Consider the following 25,040-nt stretch of genomic DNA (forward strand, 5'->3'; position numbering starts at 1 on the left):
TACCTAATGGGGTGGGCAATCACTCCAGAGACTCAAATACAGTATTAGTATACAAGCAATTAAAAATTCAATTTTCTGCAATATGTCCTAATGTTTGTTGCTCTTCCTCCCCCAGTTTTCTCAAATCCAACTGTAAGCTTTTCCTGTTGCTCCTCCGCCTTCTAGTTAACCATGAGGCCTGGTTGAAAGGATCAGTACATTATCACATATTCATAAATGTGTGTTTTTAGGCCAGCTCGTGAAGCATATTATTCAAACTGACTGAAATCTGAGATCGTAAAAACGCATCGATCCATCTCCATACATTCGTCCGCTTGGTAGGCCAGGTAGAAAATAACATGCAGAAAGATAAATGTCTTAGGTTTTGCAGTTAAATGCGCTCGGTTGTCTGTGGCCATCAAGTATGAACTTGATTAGTCTGCTTGTCTGCCCTTTTAAATACAAAACAGTATCGCCATCTAGCGGCTTCTAGGATCGTTGCATATGTATGTCAAGCCAGTACAATACTTGGCTGCTATTGGGCGACCAGGACCTCTTCAACGTCCAGCATCGCTTTTGATTGACAAGTTCAGAGAGGTATTATTTTAACAGTACTGCATAATTATTCTGGGTGTAGGTTGCAGTGGTGCAAAATTGTACAGCATCATATTCACATAATGTGACCTCTGATGTAAAACATTTACAGTTTCAGTATGATGCAGTTGCACGCCACTGCAAACTACAACCTCAGTAACACTAAGAACTAGCATCATTAGGTATACCATTTAAGAGTCCGGTGAGTGTTTGCTTTATTCCCACGTCTGTAAACATGACCTGTGTGAATGTAGCATATGAAAACAAGGCTATGGTGGCACAAAATAAATACAAATGCTTTATTGGAGATAATTCTGCTTCAACATAAATGTAGCTGACATTAACATGACCATGAACCTGCCACAGAATAATTGAAAAAAAAAAAAAGCTCAAGACACAGCAGTACAGTAAATACAAACTCTTTATTACTAGAGGCTTAAACATTACACTTAAAAGTATTTCATAAGGTTGGTAGTGTTTTCTTTCAATCCATTCTTTAATGTATTACAAGAGGCCTTCGATTTATGATGGGGATCCGCAAGTTGAAATATTATCACTAAAGTAGTAGTCAAGTCATAATTACAGTAGTGTATTAAAACTAGTTGTAAGCCATAAATATAAATTACAGTAAAAACAGTAAGTACGGCAGTATCTGACAATGTATTCTTACGCCACCACGCAAATTGGTTCATTGCACTCAGTTAAATACTTCCTAAGTCTGTACTATCATAAACAGAAGATCCCTGTATGCACAAATTGTTGTGCTGATATCCTGCTACCTAGCAGTGAACACATTGCACTTCCGAGAAGTTAATCAAATGTGCTCTTGCTGGAGGTTTTGTTGACTTGTTCACACAGTGTATTCTGTGGCAGTATGTCTCCTTTGACTTTTTCACGCCATTAGTGTTGGATTCTGTGGAGGTATCTGTCAGGGTCGCTCTCTCCACCTCTCCTAGAGCCTGAACCAGCTCGAGGGGCTGACCTTCTGTAGTCTCGGCTCTCGTTTAGAACCGCCGAAGCCCCTGTAGTTAGCTCAGTTGTAGTGTGCTCATGTGGACCTTCGCTGCTGTGAGCCGCAGCCTCTGCATCTCTCTCGTCACCAGAGTCCTTTTCCTGACTGCTTGGGAAGCCCTCTCCAATCCTAAATGAAGGGAAAATATTTTAGTATGAATAAAGAAATCAAAGTATCTTCAAGGTAGTGAACCCTTTCTCTGTGGAACCTAGCCCGACCCATTTCCTTAAAAAAAATGGTTTGTGCTATTCGTAAAATGCCACAAGATGGTGCCAAAGTGTGTTTGGTGTATTTACTGAGAGATTATCTTTTTATATCGAGGAGGAGTCAAGTTCAGCCTAGGTTGTTAGTGGAAGTTACATAAAGACTTCACTGCACTGACACACAAACACCTTGTGGTTTAAATTATTAATATAGGAAATTAAATATTTTTAGGAAGTGGGGGTCAATTACGCTCTCAGTCCCTCTCCTACACGAAATGCAATGCCTCTGTATCAGACTGATTGTACCTGAGATGATTGAACGCCCGTAGCCAGTGCGTGCCCACTACGTCCCTGCCGCTAGTCCTCAGGCCTCTGCGGTGGCTCCGGGTCCTGAGTCCCACCAAGGCCTGGGCCAGCTCAGTCTCATCCCTGTGGGCCCAAACCAGCTGGGCCCTCTGCTCCGCGTCCTGGTCGCCGGCAGCCCTGAAAAGTCTCTGGAGTTGCCACAGGTTCACATTGCTGAAGATGTTCCCAGAGCCAGCCTTGCGCGCTCGCCTCTCGGCCAGGCGCCACAAGCTGGAGGGGCCGGCAACCACGGACGAGGGAGGGGATGCGGGCCCGCTATCCATCCGAAGAAAAATGCAGGGCAAGGTGGCATATAAGGGCTTTGCTGTAAGAGGATGAAAATAACAGTTGAAAGTCACAACATGATTGAGACTTCAGCAGCGCCTTCTAAAGGAACTCCACCATTGACATTTCACATTTCGTGAGCTTTTTATGGTTGTTTTTTTTATTCAAGTTACATTATTTCGTATGATATGAGAACATGGTAGGGCGCGGGGGGGGAACAGAAGCAGAGTAAACACCTGCCTTATGGTCTAGTTAGGAAGTGCCACTATATGTGCGGTCCAAAGTGAATTAATAAATATTATCTTGATAGGGTTATATTAGCGGCAGCTGCAGCATCCATTACTCTTCTGGTCTACTGCTGTGATTCTTAAGCCCTACTTATTTGCTCCACTTTAAACGAATGTACCATTGCAGCTTGTAAGTGGGACACGAGCAGATCACACACATAACAGTGACAAAAGGCTGTCACTCAATATGGGTCATATCAGGTCAGTGAATGTTAGGTCGTGTATAGTATTTACTATAGTTACATATCAAAATTCACTCTTTCATAGGATAGTCCAAGAATTATGCAACATACTTAACGATTAAGTTACGGGGTGGTTGTCTTATGTGCATGAGTTATTCTTCTCTCAGGTGTCTTTCATCTGCAGTCTACTGATGGCAAAACAACTGCCGCTGCAAAACTCAGCTGAAACAACCAACTAATGCTTCTGTAATTCTGGAAAATAGGGCTTCTTGGGATGAAAGACTTAAAATTCACAAACAAATGCAATCAACAAATGCAATATAATTGGCTGCTTCTACGCGTGTGTTTATGTACATCTTAATGAATTGAAAATTGCATGTACTTACCCAAATTATCGTATTGTATCAACAGGAGTCACTTATTTCCATCGATGCAGGCAGCAGCTTTGTGCTAAGTTGTTTTTCAATGAAAGCTACCATGGTGCGTGACGTGCAGCATTTTTGTTGGTTCCTCTGTGATCCATTTGTGCCCTTGAGCCGGTTAAATCGCTGTAGCACCAAAAGCCAATGAAAGAGGAGATTCCATCATAGAAGGCGGGGAAATTCGTTGCAAGGGCCAATCGGGAGGAAGAAGAGGCGGGATTAAAGAATGGCACCGCCTCTGTAAACACGTCAGTCTAGTCCATTGACGTCAATGGGGCATACTGGCACGAGTGGTCCGTTTAATGTGCATGGGATGGGCATTCTTCGCGCATGCAGTGACGTTTAACCCAATGTCAGTGTACTGTGGAGTAATTACGGTGACATTCTATTTGTTATTTGGTAATTTTGCACGCCCAGGTGGGAGGTTGAATGTTGATTGTTTTACAAACAAAAGTGGTTACGTCACCAGCTACGTTTTTTTTGTTTCCTCTCACGTTTTTTTTTTTTTTTTTTTAAACAGCACGTCGTTCAAATGTGCATTCTGGTTTAGATGGCAACCTCCAAAAGCACCAACAGCGATACAACAACAATAATTGGGTTTGGGAGATCATGACTTTACAATTAATAACAGTAATAAATGGTGCCCAACGAAGCTAAATTTGCCATAATTTATCAACTACCAAAGCACCAGTAATATGAAGCAGCATGCAAATACAGGATAAACATTGCTATAACATTTTAATGAAAAAAATCTAATATAACCAACATTTTATCCATCAGATCTCTAACACATGTTTATTGGTTGCTTTCATGACTTTGTTCATAAAATAACCACTCACGTTTGAATCAAAAAGGAAAATACAATAGGTTTTCGTGACATTTTAGCGCAAATCTTTTCACGGATTTTCCTTCTGTTTCCCCCCACACTAACAAATTTGAAACAAAAAATGAATACGATACATTTGTGAATTTCCGATATAACATTTTTTTAAGAGGACTTTAGTCTAAAGCAAGAAACACATTTAACACACAAGCACGCACGTTATCCAAACTGCTTAACTTCCAGTCTTCGTATGATAATGACCTACAATCTAATGTTCCTTACTTTATCAGTTGACATTTATTTTTTACTTTGTTTATTGACTTCTTACAGCTGGGATAGGCTCCAGCACGCCCGTGACCCTCGATCATGAGGGAAGAAGCGGTTTGGACATGGATATTGACTTCTTTGAAGCACAAGTAACATTCGAAGCTGAAGGAAATTACTGGATGATTTTTTTTTTTTTTTTTTTTTTTTTAATTCAACCAAATTAAATGGATTTTCTCTAACACATGTGCTTTTTAAATGCAAATAATTTTTAAGGTTCATGTTACTCATTTTTGTATCTTTTATATATACACTTTAAGAGAGATGAATATTTATATATGTATTAATTGATATTTGTATTATTTGAGTTCTAGTGCATATTTTTATTTGTCATTTTACTTCAGTTACACAGTATCACATCAATGCCACATGAGCAATAAATTAAACATGAACCTTTTATCATTGGGGGAAAGGGATATTGACATTAAAGCATCAAAGAGTTCAAATGTTTGACTATACAATATCAGAGCCTACGTTGTGTAATGAAGAGGAAAAAAAACTAAATGGATACAAAGCATTTGTAAATGAGTCATGTTCCAAAAAGTGTCAAAAAAGTGCCAAGTGGTTTATTGAAATGTCAGCTGAAACAGCTGACACAAAGAGGAAGTCAATGGCCGGCTCATCTTTCCCACACACACACGCACGCCCAGTACTGCACTTCCTGCTCACTTGTCTGTTTGTGGTTTTGATGACAAACGGGCAGAAAAATAAAAAAAATTAAAAAACGTGAGAGAAAGGTCAGTGTAGCGGCTCTGCAAATAACCACGGAGGTGACGGTAAAGCAACAAAGTAGTGATGGAGCCTCAACAGATCAGAGAGGGATACTTGGTGAAAAAGGTAAGAGCACGCACTTCCTCCAGTTTGGCACATACAGAAAAGTGTCCATTTTATCCAAAATACCACACTGAAGTTAATTGTGCACTTACACCAGAGTAGGCTGCCACGTGAGGCAAAATGAGGCTCATTCCCCACGGTTATTTTTGTACTTTGTCTTCCAAGCAACTCAACAACTAGGCATGCATGATCACGAGGCAAATTACGCTTAGTTTTGAGTGTGACAGTGTTTTGTTAAAAGTCCTTGTAGGCCTAAACTGCATTCGTGAGTCTGTACAATCATGTCTTCTTGTAGGGATAAAACAAAGGCAACTCCTACATCAGATGGGAATATTGTATTGCTACGACAAGTTAAAATTGTACGTCACAGAAAGTAGAACACAGAATTGTAACTATGATCACTTTTACTCCAGCAATTGTGTCATTCCAAATCAATTTGATTCTTGCCTAAATGCAAAACCGTAATTCCAGTTTGAGCAAAAGTTTAATTAGTACGCAGTGTGTACGGGTGTCTTTAGTCGTACACAGGCGCCCTCTAGTGGTACGCAAAAGAACCACCGAATTATATGTTCAAAATGTGCAAGTTACACGTCAGCTTTTTTTTTTCGTCCAGTAAATGCATTAAGTAGAGTTCAGTTGAATTTAACTTCAAGGGGGAAATCAACCCAAACATATTTTTTCAAGAATATGTTTCCAGCAGGCCCACTAGCTTTCTCATTAATATTGCGGAATATGAGGTAAGCAGCAAAATCCACCCCTTTTTAGCCATCTCAGGGGGTGGCCATTTTGTCACTTCTGTTGACTAAAAATGACATCACAACTACTCAGGGCTGAAGTAACGACCAATCATGGCTCAGCTTCAAAAAACAGGTCAGCCAACTCTTATTCCACAAACGCAATATTTATCAGAATGCCTCGTTTCAACTAGTGGGCTTGCATAGAACATATTCTTGAAAAAAATAAACGCAATAGTAAACAAAATTTGAAAAAAATGGGTTGACTTCCCCTTTAAGTCTAATACAGTCAAATTGAATCCATAAGAACTGTTTGTTTTCAAACATTTATGTCACTTTTCTGTAATTGAGCTCAGTGTTGATATCTAAATTGTGAATATGTACAGTGGCTTATAATATTACATACACTTTTTAGGAAAAAAATCCTATATCTGTGTAACTTTTGGGTCTACCACAGTATTGTAATACTGGTCATGATTTTGGCATATGGAGAGCAACTTCTTTTTTTACCCGCATTTAAGAATCTAAAGAAAAGGTTTAATAGAGTGTCTATAGAAAGTAACAACTGTGAAATATTTCCTTTAAATGTTGACGAAAATTACACCAGCTATCTTGCTGGTAGTTGATTCAAATCTAAAGGATTCTTACTTTGACATAAGACGAGAGACAGAGAGGTTGAAAATGGGGAAGTTGTCAAGAGACGACAGAACATTTACGCCAGCGCAGCATTTGAAAGACAAAAGATGAGGTAAAATGTGAAACTTTGTCTCGATGGTGACACATCCATTCACCTCATATTGACCTTAACGCACAAAAGATTATACCATGTACAAATGAAATATTCATCTAATGTCATGTCTTGGTGACTCAAAGAGCTCACTGTTGAACTACTGGACTGCTGTGTGGGTGGTGCTGTCTGAAGACGGCCTAGAATTCTACAAGAAGAAAACAGACCAGTCTCCTAAAGGGATGATCCCACTGAAGGGGGCCACAATCATCAGTCCTTGTCAGGACTGCGGCAACAGAATGGTACAGCCGTGTCGTAAACACACTCCATGCAGCAGAAACGCACATCACCAAGTTGCAATTTTATTCTTCAGTTGGTGTTCAAGATCACCATGCACAAGAAACAGGAGCATTTCTTCCAAGCATCGCACGTGGAGGAACGGGAACTGTGGGTGAAGGACATCAAGGGGGCCATTCGGTGCCTTCAAGGGGGCAAGAGGTTCGCCAGGAAGTCCACCAGGCGCTCCATTCGCCTGCCCGACACTATCAACCTGACGTAGGGTGGCTACAGTCCTTACAAACCAAGCCAAAAAGTACTGTGACGGTTTTGCGTGATATCCTACTAAATTCCCCATTTGTGTCTGTTAGTGAGCTGTACACTCAGCTGAGAGACCAGGATGAGGGGGTCAAGGAGTTGAAACTGGAGCAAGAGAACAAAATCTTCAACCACTGCTTCACTGGTAGGATTGTTTCCCTTTTGTTTTGTTTTTTTGTGGCCAATGTCAAGTCACACTTTGAGATTTCATGCTTTCTTAAAAAAAAAAAAAAAAAAAAAAAAAAAAAAAAAAGGTTGCACGGTGATCGAGTGGCTCGTTTCCAAGGAGAAAGCCAGGAACAGGCCCGAGGCGCTCATGTTAGCCACAGGGCTCCTGAACGAGGGATTCCTGCAGCCCGCCGGCGATCTTTCAAAGGAGGGAGCGGTGGGCGGGGAAAAGTCCGTCTTCTTGGATCAGACCGATGCGTTTTACTACTTTGTAAGTTGATGCCATTAAATAATTGATTGGACTGTGCTGGTAAATGGTAAAAGGATAAAAAATAAATGAAAAAAATTGAGCCTCGAGAAATTATACATAGCGATGGTCCATTGTTTCCAATAGCGGAGAGCTTCTTTTCAATCTCTTCTTCAGTGAGATCTAATACAAGAGCCATAGCAAAAGTTCTGCCATCACAGGAATTCTCAATCGTTTGTGCTCAGAGTGGTCGGTAGCAGGAGTAACCACGTGGGAGGGGGCATCCACATAATGGTATGCAGGTGACCTCTAGTCCACGGGTGTCAAACTCAAGGCCCGGGGGCCAGATCCAGCCTGCCACATCGTTTTTGTGGTCTGCCAAAGCAAATTATGTGCATGGACTTCAATTTATTGCTACAATACCAAAATGTCTTCACCTTTCAAAATGGTCAAGCATTTTATTTTGTTATCAATCCCACTCTTAAAACTTAGTACCATTTGAACCTAAAATGTGGCCTGTGACAAAAAATAGATTTGACATTCCTGCTCTAGTCATAAGTGAAAGAACCACTGCCAAAACAGAGTTCAATTGTATTGAACTGTCAAGTGGAGTTTAGGTACAATTCAACTTTTGAACTATGCATTAAATGAATCATTCATTATTTATTTTTCATTTTTACCATGACGGTATTACAGGGCAAAGTACTTTTTAGGCAGCATAGGTGTAAATAGTTTGAGATCCACTTGGTCAGAGTACGGTGGCTTGAAAGGGTGAAAAGTCAAGTTTAACTTGTTGTAAGTTCTTAGTCATAGTGACTCAGTATTCACCCAAATATGATCAGCTAAGTCATCAGTGAGTAAAAATTACTCTCACAAGAGCCTTTGTCATTCTGAATTATTCTTAGACACGCATGGTCTGATCAAGTAAGTTGATTTTGAAAGTGTGGGAGTCATGTGTCAAGTAATTTGTGATGCAGCTCTCAGTGTCATGTGCATGTGTGATGCGGCAGGCAGACAGCGGCTTCTTCTGCGAAGGCTACTCCAGTGACGAGGACACCCTTGTCAAGGAAGAATTCAGAGGGAATATTGTTAAACAAGGCTGTTTGCTGAAACAGGTAAATGAAAGAAAACTACTTTACATACAGTTTGAGTTCAACAGCAATGTGATTGGATGACGATTTCAATCTTAATTGCTCCAACGTTCACAGGGCCATAAGAGAAAAAACTGGAAAGTGCGGAAATTCATTTTGAGGAACGACCCTGCCTATATGCATTATTACGATCCCACCAAGGTAAATACTGCATTTCCCCTCAAATAGTGCCGATTGTGTCTAATCCAGTCAAATATTAGTTGGTTTATTGTTCAATTGTTGTATTTTACAGGAAAAGAATCATATTCACGGATCAAAGAAAGCTATTAGAACAGTCTTTGAATCGAAATATACTTTTATTTTTTTTTACCGCATTAGTTCCAAAATTTCACTCAAGTAAATATCAGTTCCAGGCTTCGTAAAAAATTGTAGTTGAAAAATACGATTAATCGCAATCAATAATGGAAAATTCTGCGATTAATTTGTTTAAAAAAATGATAATATCGTTTGACAGCACTAATTTATAGTAATTATTTTTCAGACCAAATGAATTTTTTCCCCCCACCCGTAACATATCCAATGATCACAGACATTGGTCTGCCTCGTATCTTGTCATTTCTGTTTAGTTTAAAAATCCCCTTTCACTCAATAAAAACCATGATATAGCGGTTCCAAAAATGCTTTGTTCGCTCTAACGGACGCCCCCTTTACTGCAGTTGATTAAATGAACACCCCGGCCACTATTTGGGGAAATAAGTGACACTAGCTTTAAAATGCTGCAATTAACGAGCGTGACAACAACAAAATCTTCCAATTTAGGGTGACGACCCCCTGGGGTCCATCTATCTCCGGGGCTCTGTGGTCACCGCTGTGGATTTCGTGCCTAACGGTGAGTTGAGAAGCACAGGTTATTCTTTTTCTTCCTCCTTAGTCCCTTTTCATCTCTCAATCACTCGCCTCTTTGCGATTGCAGCCAAAAGATACGACGTGGATGGCAACCTTTTTGAGATCATCACCTCTGATGAAACGCACTACTTCCTGCAGGCGGCCACTGCCGAGGAGAGAAAGGAGTGGATCGAAGCCGTGCAAGAGGTGTCCAAAAGCGGGAAGTAGAATTGATCTGCACTCTCTTGTTAATGGATGGAGCTACTCAATAGCAAAGAGAAAAGTGTGTGCGTTTCTTTCCACACTTAGTCACAATAAAATTCTATGCAACTTTAAGCTTGCATGCTAGTCATTTGAAAACTGTAGTCATAGGAGCACTGTGTTACTAACTCAAGTTGATCTTCTCATTTTTGCTTTCATGAAGTTATAGATAGTGCGTTATCATACAAGCAAATGCAATTTCACATTTCCTGGTTGGCAATGTGGGAGTGTATTAATACTTCAATGTCTGCTGCTTACTTTATTTTAGTGCTTAAATGACGCTTGAGCTGCTCTGTAATATATGTTTAATATTTTTAGTGGAAAAAAACATGTTTTTGTCTTCATTTTATACCAATATATATTTTAGTAAAAATAAACGCACCATATATATTAATGAGCTGTGGTCATATTTTAACACTTTGTTATATTAAAAGCACAAATAACCCTATAGTTGATAGTTTGTGCTACATAATTGAGGATTATGCAGACAAGAAGGGACAATCGTGCACAATTTTATAAATGTGCAATAAAATATAGTGATAGACAGAGGGATGGGATATAAAGCCTTGTGCGTTTCCCATTTTTAACACAGGTGGGCGCCACGGGTCTACCCAATAATATTGTCGAGTGTCACAGCCAAGGTTAGTAGAGTCATACTGTTCATATTGAAAGGATTACGTACAGCACTGTTACCAACCAAGGCACATACTTGGAAAAAAAAAAAAAATCTCACAATACACTAAAGAATGTTTGTCATTTAAATGGTCATTTAAAAATGCATCTACTCAGTGTGGAATGGAACCTGTTAAGTTGAACACACCTGGGGGATTTTATGTACTCTGAATTTACATTCTGTCTTATTTAAAGACATACAGAGTACAACATGATAGCTCATTAATGAATGCATGACTACTGAGTCAGTTCCATAGTTATTCAAGTATACTGTACAAGAGCTGCAAACACTCATTAATTTAATAAGTGCAAAACAAAAGGTGTCATGGTCCATCAATAATATAGACCACTAAAGCGGGGCAACCCAGAGGTCGTCATGGCAATGAGAACAATATTGTTTTCCTTCCAGCCCAGCATGACATCTAGAGACACTGAATCTAGAGTGCTCAAATGCATACATTTACAGTCTGGGTCAATTAAAAGGAGGCACTTTAGGGTGGTGTTTGTCTTGCGGATGACATGCTGGTGAATAATTGAGGAATAGCGTCTAGGGACAGACACCATGAGGAAATACGTATGTGTTGCTTTTTGTGAGGGACATTTTTCATCCAGTCATTGCCAAAGGCCACTTGGGGGGGGGCTTGTGTATTGAACCGGCTCCGGGCGTTGGATTGAATGAAACTTATCAACGACATTACTGTGATGCGAAATGACAGGTAATAATGAGTAAAATAAAATATATCAAAGTAGAATAGAGCAGGATATACACGCACTGTTATTTTTAGGGCTTTCAACATGAGAAATGAGAAGACTACACGTTCTTTCGTCTAAATCTACTGTATGGTATATTTTCAGACGAGACCTCAACTTGATTAGGCTACATACTTGATTGCCCCTGGGGATCAAAAATATTTTTTCATTTGTAATTTTTTTAATGAAAAAAAAAAAAAGTATTTTGCAGCAATTGTTTTAAGAACTTAGCTATGCTCTTGGTTGCTTAAGATTATATGTCGAACTATTTTTTTTTTCTTTTAATTGTAAACTATCTCAGTGAATCATCAGCCAGGTAATGCATCCCATTTATCCTCAATTGCTTCAGTAGATGATTCATTCCAAGGTCAACAGCATGCTTAATTGAAGGGGCTAAGTATTCGACACCCCTAACTGTTGTTACATTTAAACAGACCTGGGGAGTGAAGCAATACATGTGTTAAAGTATTAAAGGGACACTTGGATGAGCTTAACATTGTCACTTATACAATAGGTTTGCATGTAAAAATGAGAATTAAGAATTAAACAACCTAGCACTTTGATAATCAATATAAAGTATCAATATTTACTGAGTTTCTACAACTTTATATGAATTTAGTGAACAACCAAGGAGCACACACATCCCAAATCATTTAAAAGGACAATTAATACACACAAGCTCTTATGAAATTGAACTTCAGTGACCTTCATGTCCTCCCCCCCCATGATGCCTGTTGGACGGTTTGTGAGTCTGGTGGGTTGCTGGGAAGCAGCGAAAAGTTACAAAAATCAATCAATTCAAGTCCTTCAATTTGGAGTAAAGAAGAAGACATTCTGAAAATAATTCCCCCACTGTCATTTGAAAAAGGTCACACTGAGAGATACAGAGAAGCCCGTCTCGACGTGCTCATACAAAAAGGGCCTGCAGCTTGCCACAGTATAAAAATTGATTTAACTCTGCTGAATATCCTTCATGAGAAGTCATTTAATGCAAACGTAGACGGAGAGATGAATGAAAACTGTAATATCCTCCCAGAGGGAAGAGAAACAAAAACAAGATCCTCCAATATAGCACTGTTATGAGATTTCCAAGAAATTAACTTCATTTTACCTCAATCCTGTCCTAAATTGGATCGTAAAATTTTATAAACCGTTCCTTTTTCTGCCCACATTGATCTGCGTTTGTCTTAACTAATCCAATAAACGGACGAGTCACTGACAAAAGGAGTACGTTAGCTACAATGCAGTGAGCGAACTTGAGTTACGTTAGAATAGACCCTTTTACAATGGCTATGACGTCAATCTTGGAACAGATATCTTTCAGAAACAAAAGTTTTCTTGCCTGGTGCTGGGACAGGAAAAGTGATCAAAAATGAGACACACCTTGAGTGCCAATAAAAGCATATTTGCATCTAGATGCATACATACATACATACATACATACATATGTATATAAAGTTCAGATGTTTTAGTAGGCTATTACTGACATTTATTTTGTTTTATTCTTTCCAGCAAAATCCTGAAGGTTTTGTGCTAACAGCTACTGCAATTTGGAACTTTTCATAATTCCATCCACGATTTAAGACCAAATATCCATCTTAAGAAAAAAAAGCATTAAAAAAATGATGCTGCCATCACCAGCACTGCTTTACTGTAGTTATGGTGTTCTTTTGATGATGAGCAGTGTTGTGTTTGGTTCAATGTTCAAGATTAGCTTTATCGGACCACAACAAAATCTCCTAAGCGTTGGAAAATGTTACATTCCACTCGAGGGACCTCAAACAACGGTTCAAAAGCTATGTCATTTAAAATACAGTATATGGGAATCTTACTCCAACAAAAAGCACAGAAAGTCTTGAAAATTTGAATACCGATTAAAGATTAAAAATGGTAGTCAAAGCCAAGATTTGCTCGTGCTACAGTAACCGAAACCACAACAAACCTATGGGTTTGAATGTGATTTAAAAAAAGAAATCAATAAATCTCTCGGCTTATGGGTCTATACCTCTCAGCACTCCTGCTGCTGCTGGACCGAGCGAATAACACTGGTATTGATGGTGGGTGTTGACAGACACCTCGTTAACACATACAGTACTAGCCGCTAACACATGGCTGTTGCAGACTATCACCATGATCACTTTAACAGGTGGCTAGCAGAATTCCAGCCTCATCCTGAGGGCATACTCAGCATAAACTCAACAGCTCTGTGATGGACGTTTCTGTCAGTCTTAATGACTTTCTGGTGTTTACATCAAATTGTTATGCAAAGAAAGTTGTGGTGCCAGGGCAGGCTCGCCCATTTGACAATATTGTGCACAAAAATTGGGGAACTGGAAAAGATCAAATGTAAAGCGATGCCATGGAACGCCCAAATTATTTAGTGCTTGTTTTCGATGTTTAATTCAGGGATTTTTTTTTTCCACTTGAGTGCGAGATGTCCTATTTTTGTGGTGATATTTAAACGCACATCGCGCAAGGAAAAAACCCCAAAAAAACCCCAGAAAAATCAATGTTTGGCTTCTCTCCCAAGCTACTAATTGTGCAGTCAACCTTTGCTATTGCAATTCTCTTGCATTCCTTCACGTTTATTGTTGAGTGTGAATTCCAAAAGGTTGTTTATTAGGGCTCAACCGATAAGGAAAAGATGTACAATTTTTAAAATGTTTTTTCCCCCTACCCAATGCATTAAATATGCGTCAATAATATGCGGCTTTTCACTATTCAAAGGCACCTCTGGTACCAATTTCCCTCGAATAGCAGGGGGCAAATGTAAATATATTAAAAAGAACAAGTTTCCTTTTTGGTTCCCAGAATGCATTGCGTAACGCAATGCATTTAATTAATGACGTTATAAGGACATTAACCTTGTCATTCGTGGTTGGTTGGAACAAATGCATCTTTGACTTCAATATATCACGACCGTCTTGGACAAATACTGCTATTCTCATAAAATTACGATTTGTCATCTCAACAAAATACATGTTTGTTCTTGTAAAAATTACGATTTGTCATCTCAACAAAATACATGTTTGTTCTTGTAAAGATTAGAACTTTTTTTTCTTGAAAAACAATTCCATTTTCTTTTCATAACATTACAACTTTTAACACTGTATTTTTATGCATTAATTAACGGTGATTTAAAATTATGCATTTGACCCCATATCCACAAAGTAAAAATAGCTCGTTGGGGAAGAAAAAAAAAAGATCACCGTAGCACAGTAAGTAATGCAGTTGACAAATGCTCAGTTGCTCATTCAACCTGTTAAAAGGCACATTGATAAATTGTTCTAACGTGAGCACAAGGCCAGGCTGCAGTGGGGATCATTATTCATGAGCAGCCAATGATTTGCTGTCAAGCAGGCTGTGGGTAATGCGAGCGCGAGGATACAAACAGTTATTCAAGTCGAGGGCAGCCCTCTCATCATCTAATCACTTGTTGGCTGGACTTTACAAGACCACACCTGATGATTTGAGGAGGAGAAGTGATTTGTTTGTGTGCATCTTGAGCAGTTACCCACTAAGCTAAAATACACCAACACACTACAAGTGGGAGTGTGCAACATGATTTTTTTTTTTTTTTTAATAATATGAATCCACACACATTACATATGCAAAGTGAATCAATTCATCTATGCTACCTTTCCTCTACTAGAAAACCTTGGTCTAACATCAACACTTTTCACATCTTCAAGCTTTTGCTGACAAATGTGTTTTACCACCTTATTAGGAAAAAAGAATGGTAACACATAGGAATTATTAGCAGGAGGGATGAGGGAATGAAAACAACTCCTCGTTAATGTCAAATGCGCTTTCCCTGTGTAAAATCACTGTGCAGTTTATGCACCAAAAAAGTATGAAGTCCATGAGAGGAATGAATAAACACAAAGTTTAAGCAAATTGGAGCCAAAAGTGCAGAGAGTTCAAGAACTTTTAATTGTTGTCAGCTTTGCTTGAGATGGAATCATTGCGTTTGAGCAATTATTGATTGCAAGTCAGCTTGACCAGTCTTGTCTGAGCTATTTATGTGCATAAATTAAAGTGGCATCTGGTGCCTGTGAAGTAGAAATCACAACAACGTTTTGTTCGGGTACTTGAAAATTCCAGCCATTAAAATGCTGATGGAAAGAAAAATGAGTTGCCACAAAGTATTACAGCAGTTGTCATTTGTCCTGCATGCGCTCACACACACATATATGATTTGGACTCAATAACTTTGATTTATGGAAAGAACGAGCAGACAGGCGTACAATTTTACGGTCTAGTGAGTTCTGGGCTCCTGTTTGTACTCTGTGTAAAACAAGCTAACAAATCGAGAGATTCACATTAAATTATACTTGATTGTTTGTCACAATCTACATACTCCAAAGGCATGTGTTGCGAGAGGACTCACCATTTTGGAATGGGTCTCACAAAGTAGCTTTATATCCAAATGAAGAAGGAAAGTTGAACAATTTTAGGTGTTGTCGAATATAATCATTACAAAAAACAAAATCTTGGAACATGAAATGAGACAAAGTCACTCAACTCAAATCTGGTTAGAAGATGTTGGCAAACAAGTTGATTGGCAACCGGTGTGGAGCAAGCAGCATTGCTAACAGATTATTGGTTGGAGAATTGTCAGGTCCTGGTTGGTTGAGATCAGAGTGGGTGTATCTATGGTTCGCAAGAAGGTTGAAAAAAATGACAGAATTATTTTGTGTTACTTTTGTTACTGACAAATGACCTACCTTTTTTTTATTTGTATCCATGAAAGCAATTATTTTATTCTAATTTTTTTTTCATTCATTCAGTTATGCTTGTTCTCTATTTTGGGCAATCATTGACATACACTGAAATTTCAGTATGTGTTTTTTTTTATTGTTTGTCCATTGTAATAGTGTTGGGGTGTATTATTTATACATTATTTATTTATTTTATTGGATTTATATATTATTTATATTATATTTATTATTTATCAATAATGATAATACAATCCTTATTGCATATGAATTTCAATATTTTTAACTACATTTTTCATATTATTTTATTATATTTCTTATATTAAAATGTATTATTTTATTTCTAATTCTAAAGGCACATTGCTATTACTTTGTAAGGCTGTTGCCATTTTTACAGAAATGCATACGCTGTACTTCGCTTAAATTAACCTCAGTGAAAATCTGGGGCAGCAGTATATCTACATGAATGACTAATAAATACGCGAGCAGCCAACATGCAAAATAAACAATGTCATAATGTATATCACTCAAATGAAAACTATTGGGAGGTGCACAAAAAATAAGTTATGAATATGAACAACAGAGCAAGTATATACTACACAATGTAGCAGCAGGTGACGAAGCAACACTGATCAGCGGTGCAGAAAATCCAATTGGAGACGCCGATCTCTAAAAAGCAATGAAGTTCTGCCGTTAGAACATGCTAATGTGAGTTTAAATCGTCATACATTTTAAGAATTCAGTGTCTTGTTTCTTTTCCTACTGAAGTCACATTAGTTCTGTAGTTTGCCTAAAAACCAAGGTGCCTCTTTGTTATCTAATAACTGTGTCTTTTGTGGCCGGCTTCTATGTGAGGCATGGTGTCTCTTAGAATGTAGGCCACCATTTGTAAACAAAATTAAACAGACTGGCGTCGAGACTTTGAGAGGGGCGAGTTTATATCGTGGTAATACACTGATCTCCTACCGTACTCTTATTGCTGACAGCGTACTTCATTTTTCCAGTGCAATTAAAATGGCTGACTAAGTGTCATGTGTTTGCTCTCTGTTCCAGATTCAGAACAAAGGGGGGAACACAAATACGTTTGAAATTAAAATAGAATTACAGTCCAAGTAGAAACATGTTGCCCTTTCCCATTTGAGTCATTTGAACACAGTGACATATAAAGGGTAAGCAATAACAAAGAGGCAGGTTAGAAAACACTTCACTGTTGCATAAAAGGACTTTCAAATTCATAAACCACAAACAAGAGACTTAAGATGTTCTTCGTGTATTGGCTCACTCTTTATGGGAAACCACTTTAACAGCAAACACTCCACTAAATGGCACCACACAATAATCATACAGTAAGAGGGGTACTTTGCAAAATGACAATTCAGAGAACAACATCACATCCTGACCATGAAGCAATACAGGACGGATCAACTGTTAGATCCAAGTCATCCATGTACTGTGATACATACAGATTTCATTTCACAATGCAGTGTACACTTAAGACTGTCGCTGTCCTGTGAAAAACACGTATGTCCAAAAAATGGACATACGTGTTTTTCACAGGACAATGACGATATGGCACAATGACATCAATGCTATTTTTTTTTTCAGGATCAATAAGATTTACTTTGTGAAATCAAATCAACAGGACTGCCGAAAACACTTTGAACCATGCGTCTTTTTTTTTTTTTTTTGCATGAACAAATGATTGAATGATTTCCAACCACTGAGGCACATTAGTGTAATATGAAAAATCAAGTAAAATCTGGTCATTTACTCCAAATTCTGTTGTTTGATGATGTTTTTCAGCTATGTCAGCGACGTATAGTGACAAGCGGAACAATTCAATAATCTTCCACTAAAATGCATTAGGTAGAATTCACCTTTTATATCCGCCCGAAGACATTCAAACAAAATTATAATAGCTTTGTTTTCAAACTAGATAGGCCCAGATTTCACACAAAGAAAGTACATTTGTGATTAAACTGAGACAAGATCATCATTATTTTATTTCAATATACTTTTTGTCACATTTGTTTGGCAGCTAGGTCGTTTTCTAATGTGAAATATGCTTCTTGGCTAATGGTTGGAAAATATTGCACTGCAGCCTAAATGGACTTTCAAATTCATAGACCACAAACAAGAGACTTAAGATGCTCTCCTTAAATTAGATGTCGATGGACTGTACATTGTAGGGAAACCAACATATTTCCTACATTAAAAAAATGTTGCAAGAAAAACACTTTGTCATGCTATTTATGCCCGAACTTTAACAAGCCATGATAAGACCTGTTTGTTCATCATATTTGTGAAACTTTCTGTAACAGGATTTGCTGTTTTTCACACCACATCGCGGCACGGAATTTTAGCAACAGCGCTGATGGTCATGGTGATATGCCAAAGTTTCCGTATAATTTCCTATCCAATTCTTTCCAAGCAGCAATTTGTCCTCTCTTATTCTTCAGGATTACAGTAAAAGCCGTGAAACGTAATTTTGCGCCCTCATTAATTCGAAGTCCATTTTTCACAATAGCAAGACAGATTTTAACGACGGTGTTTACTTCAGATGAATGCATTCAATTTCCTCTGTGACAGGCAAGGAGGAGGTCCTTAAATCCTGTTCATCCACAGTCCTAGTGGGGGCGTAAGTTGACCTCCATCGCACCAGCACAATCTTCTTCAGATATGTGACCGTGTTGTTCTTGACACTGACAAAGCAGAAGGTATTGATCATGCTGTTGCTCATTGCAAGGCATTCGATGATGTAGAAGACCACCAGTGAATTCTTCTGACGGGAGATTAGCGTTGGGTGAAAGTCCCGCAAGATCGTGAAGCCGTAGTATGGCGCCCAGCACAGGATGTACGCCATTAAGATCCCAATGAGGACCATCACAGTTTTACGGCGACAGCGCAGCCGCTTTCTTATCTGCTCCGTCTGGAAACCAGGCACATTCTTGAACCAGAGCTCACGGGAAATTTGAGTATAACACATCGCCATGACCGTCACGGGTCCGACAAACTCCACGGCGAATACGAACAAAAAGTAGGAGCGGTAGTAGGCCTGTTGGTCCACGGGCCAGATTTGAGCGCAGAAGACTTTGTGAGTGGTCGTGATTCCTCCGTGAGGGTACTTGGTTTCCGAGGCAAAGTAAGCCGAGGGAATTGAGATGAGAATGGGAATAATCCAGACTCCGGTTATCAGGCAGTAGGCGGTTTCATACTTCATTCGAGGCTTCAGAGGATGAACGATGGCCATGTACCTGAGGACATAGACAATATCAAATTGATGAGGCAGTAGATAAAATAAACATTAACACAGCATAAGAAGATCAGGCTGCATTTTGAGGGGACAGAGTGTTATCTGAGACTATGCCAATCACCAGGGTACATTTGTATTGAGTGTATATATAGTCTATGGTCAATGAGCGACAGTGTGAAAGTCAGCCATGTAAACAACTTGAGAAACCGGTTCCTGCGGTTGTATTACGATGCACTTCACTGGGGCATACAAAGACAATATATGGGGGTCGTTCATAGTATGTAGGAAATTAAACAGTTGGTATAATACAATTTGAAGAAGCTATGACTAAAATGAAATAAACACCTCATGCAATACATCCATTCTAAATGGTAAAAACATTTGCTTAATGGTTTTGCTCTCCACAGTCAGCCAGCATGCACCATTGAATCAACGCAGCTGGATTGCCCTTCGTCCTCAAAGTATGTATTATTTACGGCTGCTTGATCAAAAATAACATCAACATAATCTTCTGTGCGATGGACCACACAGTCTGGTCTTGCACTGCTTAAGTGGATGAGACAGTCTTTCAAGATACGTACATCGGTATCCCCAAATTTGAAACAACAATTACAGTATTGCCTTGGTTGGAAGGCAAGCTACTTTCCTGGACTGAATAGTTGTGAGCAAATAAAATAATGGAACTGTGGAGGAAAACACAACACTTTTGATTATTCTGCAGTAGTTTTACCTTTACTAAAACCACTCATTTACATAGCATAAGAAATTAGGTTTTAACAAATCATCCATCAGCTACGTTCGCAAAGCGCCAAGGCTGATTACTTTATGTCCCACTTATGTTTTAATGTAGAAACGATTTACTGTGTCCATCATTAAAAGACAATTGCGGCTGTGTGCCTATACAATGATACAGCATAAGAGAAAGTGCTTTTTAACTACAGTACATTTAGAGTGTTCAACATAAATCCTTGAAGTGCTGGAAAAAGGAATTATCATATTGGAAGGGGACAAGAGAATAGTGATGCAACACAGCTAGGAATGTGAGATTGTAGACAAGCATAATGAAAAGTCACTGGACATGTCCTCAATTAATTAATTAATTAATAGCATGGAGAGTATAGTAAGTGCTGCAAGGCATCTTGATTGGCTTAAAGATAACCCCAAGTCCTTACCTGTCCACCGCAATGGCGAGCAAGGCATTTGTGGACACGTAGAGTGACACGGTGCGCAGATAGTTGACCGAAGCGCACAGCACCAACCCGTGATCCCACGACAGCTGTTTGACCACATAGTAGTCGACCAGGAAGGGACAGCACACCACCGCCACCAAGAAGTCCGAGATGGCCAAGTTGGCGATGAGCAAGTTAGTGAGGTTGCGTAGCTTCTTGTAACGTGTCAACGTAGCGATGAAAATGAAGTTGCCCAAGCCGCATACCAGCATGATGCAGGCGAGGACCACGCCGATGATGATGGTGGCCACGTAGAAGGCCAGACCCTGTGTGGTGTCAGGAATCTCGTCAGGTGAAATGCCGTAGTCCACGTCATAGTTGTCCATGTAATGATCCAACTTGTCAGGAGAAGGAGCCGTCAACATGTGGCTGATGTTTAACTCGGCCATTTTGTTTTGGATCAGTTTGGGAACAGCTCTAACCGTTAAAGTTAGGGGGAAAACGATGAGTCTTTTTGGTGAAACATGGCAGCAACTCCTTGTGAACTGTTACACTATTTGCATGTTGACAGATTTCGGAGAGGGTGTATCATCATTGGAGAATCACCATGACCTGTAAGAGAAAGTCAGACGCATTATTCAACACATGATCAGGATTCATATCATCGGAAAAAATAAATGACACTGTCCGAGTCCTTGAGCACGTTATCGAGGATGGCAGGTGGTGCCGTCCCTATGAATACATCTGGAAACTTTATCTGAGGCCACTACAGCAAGAAATGGCCTCCATGCAATTTATTGTAACCTTGTCAACTATATCGCAAGGTGATGTCACTGGATTAAGCTCAGCTGGTCACGAGGCATTTTAATTGAAGTTACACCATAACAAGAATGAACACTTGTAGCCATGTATTATATTCGGGATTTGACATCCTTAGTCGGCAAGGGGTAAAATGGTTACAAAATCATGTCTTTATTTTGTGTACCAAAGACAACCAGAACAGTCCAGGTGTGATCAATTAAATGTCCTTAGATTGAAAGAACCTGGATTAATGAGAGGGCATGTAAATGTTCAACCGCTTACAAAAGTATAATGACAAATCCTTATGTGTGCGGTCAACAACCAAGGTCGAGCCATGGACTAATTGTGACATGAAATGGAACAATGGCCAATTAGGAAGCAAACTAACGCTTGCACTGTTGCTGGACACAAATAAGAGGAGCAACTGAACGTGTTGAGTTTGTGTAACATCACAATTATTCAATAATGAAAATGATAAGCAGAAGCGTTTACAAGCACAATGTAGTCACAAGATAAGCTAACAGTTAGCTATCTTTTCCGATGTCTTCTTCACTACGAATCTTCTTGGTATTTTCCGGACGTTTGGATGCCCTTGGGCAACATGCTCTCTCACACAGTTGAGTCTAGCTACTATGACAGACATCTGGTAAATATTGTAAGAATTCAGCTTCTTTAGAATCAAAATTATTATTTATTTATTTAGTGTGTGATGGCACCACAGAACAGGAAATTAAATTGACTTATATAGGAAAGGGTCTGTCTGCCCATTACCAACTAATTAACACAATTCAATGTCACTTATCTCCATCCAGACATTCATCATTTTCTGTAGCGCTAGGGTCGCATGTGATTTGACGTTCACATTAATTTGGGCTACAGGCGGAGCACACCCTGAACGGGTCCCCCAGTCAATCTTAGGCCAATTACATACATAAAATAATTTTCCTGAGCAGATGCTGATACTTTAAACATTACACAACAATCCCTATAAAATGCCACAAAGGGACCGTATCACGCACATATCTTCCAGTACTCTTGACGTGCCTGTCAGGTGTCTTGAAAGGGTGAGTAGTTTTGCTTTGCTTTAGTTTAAAAATAAATGACCTTGACTGCACTATACAGTACGCGTTACTTAAAATGCTGACTGTATAGTTCAAAGTCTTTGGTGATGGCCATACCCTTTACCGGAAGAGTAATAAAGGCGACATGCTCAAGCACATGACTGATGTTGAGATGTTATAAATGATCAAACACATGGGAACCTTTTAATTAAAACAAAATGGAAAAGTAATTCTCTTGGTAAATAACAAAACTCAACACTGTAGTGTTAAGAAATGTAACATCCATCTTACCTGCAAATAATGTGGAAGGTTAAATGAATGCTCTATTTAATTAATAGAGCAATTAAAGTCCTGTCATATTGGCCAGGGCTTAAGAAAAGTCCGTGAGCATCCATCATCTCGTTCCCCTCCTCCTCACTCACCTCCTTGTACGAGACGACAAAAAGTTGTTCCTCCGCCGCCTTAAATGAGCACCCCGATGATGACGCTGCGGGGAGAAGGAGATGGGAGGGGATGGGAGCAGGAGGGAGGGGAGCCTGGAGGGAGGAAGGGAGGGAGTGGTTGCCAGGAGGGAGGATGCGTGGGAGGGAGCGTGCCTAAAGGTTGGAGCAGCAAAGTCATCAGTGTCAGCCAGCATGGTGATGTATGCACAGTAAAGGCTACCGCCGCCTTCAAATCACCTTCACAGGATAGTACACTTAATCAATATGCATTAGTTTTTTTAATTTACTTGTCATTATTATTGTACTGCAGTGCAAATGCCAGGGAAGCTTCATGATTACTTTAAAAACGTCTTTGTGTGCAATCAGAAACCTATAAAAGTTCCAGCTCTCTTCCAGGACTTCTGGAGTTGTTGTTTTGGCATTTAGTTGTGCATAGTTTGCTTTGGACAGCATTTTTGTCATGGTTTTGCCATAAATGTACAAAATCAAGCGTGTATCAATGTGTATCCTGAATACTTACAATAGCAATAATTGTGGAATAAGATTTCATATAAGAAGTTATGTCAGAAATTCTTTTTTTTGTAAGACAAGAAATGCTTACTTTTCTAACACAGAAGCATATACGTTTGTTATTGCAGTTAAAGCTGAATTGTTTGGTACCCCTCTTTTATTGTATCTCATTACTGCATATGTCCTTAATGTTGTTTCCAGTAATCCCAATGAGACACATGCATAAGGAAAAAAAGAATACATTGAAAAAGGGCAACTGAGAGATATACCTTATAATATATACATTAAAGGTAGATATTGTATACTAAGTAGCAGTAAGACTATATGTGCATAGGGGGAAATAGGTAGTAATGGAAATCAACTATCTAATTCTAATCTAATCAAACAAGAATAAAAACGTACTTTTACCCACAAAAACATGTCACATTCTGACTGGAATAAAGTAGGAATTCAATGAATCAGTGCCAGATTCGGACACAAAACCAAAGTGCAACATTCCAAAATGAGCAGATGCAAACATTCACAAGTGTCCAGATCTTAATTTCATATTTTTGCTTTTTTTTTTTTTTTTTTTTTTTGGGGTCTAGATTTTCTTTTCAGACTGCTTGGCTATAACTAAAAATGAATGGGTGACATGGTCGAAGTGATACGCTGTAGGCAGAGAACAAGTACAGTAGGAAAGTATAATGGGCTTCGGTAAACATTTCAGAAACTGGTGAATGATGGGGAGAGACTAGTTCTTTGGACAAAAATCCCTTGTAGCAGTGGAAAGTGAGGATTATTAGAACTGAGAGAAGGAATATAACTCCAATACCACAAATCCTGTGCGGGTGTAGCTCCAAGTATCAGACCTTGGAGAAGCAGCAGAACAGTACTGGGTGTTATTCTTATCACCTAACAACAGAAAAGAAGATCAAAGCTGCTGGAAGTGATAACATTGAAGTGATAACGTTCAGTGATGTTCAGTGATCAATTCCCATTTGATGCGCTTTTCACATCTAACCTGTGATTGACTGCCAACCACTCCAAGGTGGCATCCGCCTATGACCCTAATCATCCCTTTGATGGAAGCCGTATTATCCACAATGAACATGACGCAACAGTGCTATGTGCAACGCGGCCATTGTGCCACAATCTAGGTCACGCACATCACTAAGAGGGCGCGCAATATATTTGAGTGAACACACAACTTATGCCTTTTTTTTTTCTTTTTTTTTTCAGATTTTGGGAAAGCAGGACTTAAGTCTCTATGACAAACTGTGTTCATATTCAGTCTGGAGAGAGCATCAACATTCATTTGGACTCCTCTCTGCAAGTGGACCATGAAGAGTCACACCACGTATTGCGTTTTCCACTCCACTGACCCATGAAGGAGGCTTTATAGGAGCTGAATCTTCCACAGTGTTCACCAGCTATCGTTGCTAACCTCTTTTTGCCTGGTAACTGTTGACACATTCATGCATCAAGCACAACTAATTCCTCAAAAACGTGACATCATGTGAAAAATCAACGCTTCACAATTAACAATCACATGCTGCGTGCATGATGCTTTAAAGTTATTGATCATTGCTTTTTAACGCCATTAATATTTCATATGTATGCTGTGGTGAAAGTGTTACATTTGTATAACCCTTCCCTTGCTATTTATTGCGTATGCAATGCTTCC

The 25,040-nt window shown here is 39.2% G+C and overlaps 3 protein-coding genes across 4 annotated transcripts in view; 1 reads left to right on the forward strand and 2 right to left on the reverse strand.

The window, feature by feature from the left end:
* Positions 1 to 10,391, forward strand: part of plek (pleckstrin) — a 38,534-nt gene extending 28,143 nt beyond the window's left edge. The window contains exons 1-9 of one of the 2 annotated variants that reach the window (XM_086044650.1): positions 4,981 to 5,293; positions 6,898 to 7,053; positions 7,125 to 7,306; positions 7,399 to 7,490; positions 7,600 to 7,784; positions 8,771 to 8,875; positions 8,969 to 9,052; positions 9,671 to 9,740; positions 9,825 to 10,391. In XM_086044650.1, coding sequence (XP_085900776.1) covers positions 5,252 to 5,293; positions 6,898 to 7,053; positions 7,125 to 7,306; positions 7,399 to 7,490; positions 7,600 to 7,784; positions 8,771 to 8,875; positions 8,969 to 9,052; positions 9,671 to 9,740; positions 9,825 to 9,964 — 1,056 coding nt within the window. In that variant the 5' untranslated portion in view covers positions 4,981 to 5,251 and the 3' untranslated portion in view covers positions 9,965 to 10,391. Of the gene's footprint in view, positions 1 to 4,980; positions 5,294 to 6,897; positions 7,054 to 7,124; positions 7,307 to 7,398; positions 7,491 to 7,599; positions 7,785 to 8,770; positions 8,876 to 8,968; positions 9,053 to 9,670; positions 9,741 to 9,824 lie in introns of those variants that run through there. The other variant, XM_086044651.1, reaches the window with a different exon arrangement.
* Positions 977 to 15,913, reverse strand: avpi1 (arginine vasopressin induced 1). Its single transcript, XM_086044652.1, has 4 exons — positions 15,810 to 15,913; positions 3,274 to 3,435; positions 2,095 to 2,458; positions 977 to 1,714 (listed from the first exon to the last, which is right to left on the reverse strand). The coding sequence occupies exons 3-4, from the start codon at positions 2,415 to 2,417 to the stop codon at positions 1,474 to 1,476; spliced, it is 564 nt and encodes a 187-aa protein (XP_085900778.1). The 5' UTR covers positions 2,418 to 2,458; positions 3,274 to 3,435; positions 15,810 to 15,913; the 3' UTR covers positions 977 to 1,473.
* A 1,909-nt stretch (positions 15,914 to 17,822) lies between these two features.
* prokr1b (prokineticin receptor 1b) lies at positions 17,823 to 22,854 on the reverse strand. Its single transcript, XM_086045460.1, has 3 exons — positions 22,713 to 22,854; positions 20,563 to 21,171; positions 17,823 to 19,391 (listed from the first exon to the last, which is right to left on the reverse strand). The coding sequence occupies exons 2-3, from the start codon at positions 21,006 to 21,008 to the stop codon at positions 18,689 to 18,691; spliced, it is 1,149 nt and encodes a 382-aa protein (XP_085901586.1). The 5' UTR covers positions 21,009 to 21,171; positions 22,713 to 22,854; the 3' UTR covers positions 17,823 to 18,688.
* Positions 22,855 to 25,040: the final 2,186 nt, after the last annotated feature.

Source organism: Filicampus tigris, chromosome 11, assembly GCF_054856515.1.
Source record: "Filicampus tigris isolate MCC_2025a chromosome 11, RoL_Ftig_1.0, whole genome shotgun sequence".
NCBI lineage: Eukaryota > Metazoa > Chordata > Actinopteri > Syngnathiformes > Syngnathidae > Filicampus > Filicampus tigris.

Excerpts from the sequence above, each read along its gene's own strand:
- avpi1 (XM_086044652.1), bottom strand. The coding sequence starts at position 2,417 with ATGGATAGCGGGCCCGCATCCCCTCCCTCGTCCGTGGTTGCCGGCCCC. Across the intron at positions 1,715-2,094 it reads CGGGCGTTCAATCATCTCAG|GATTGGAGAGGGCTTCCCAA; the intron begins GTACAATCAGTC and ends CCCTTCATTTAG.
- prokr1b (XM_086045460.1), bottom strand. The coding sequence starts at position 21,008 with ATGGCCGAGTTAAACATCAGCCACATGTTGACGGCTCCTTCTCCTGAC. Across the intron at positions 19,392-20,562 it reads CTCGCCATTGCGGTGGACAG|GTACATGGCCATCGTTCATC; the intron begins GTAAGGACTTGG and ends CTATGTCCTCAG.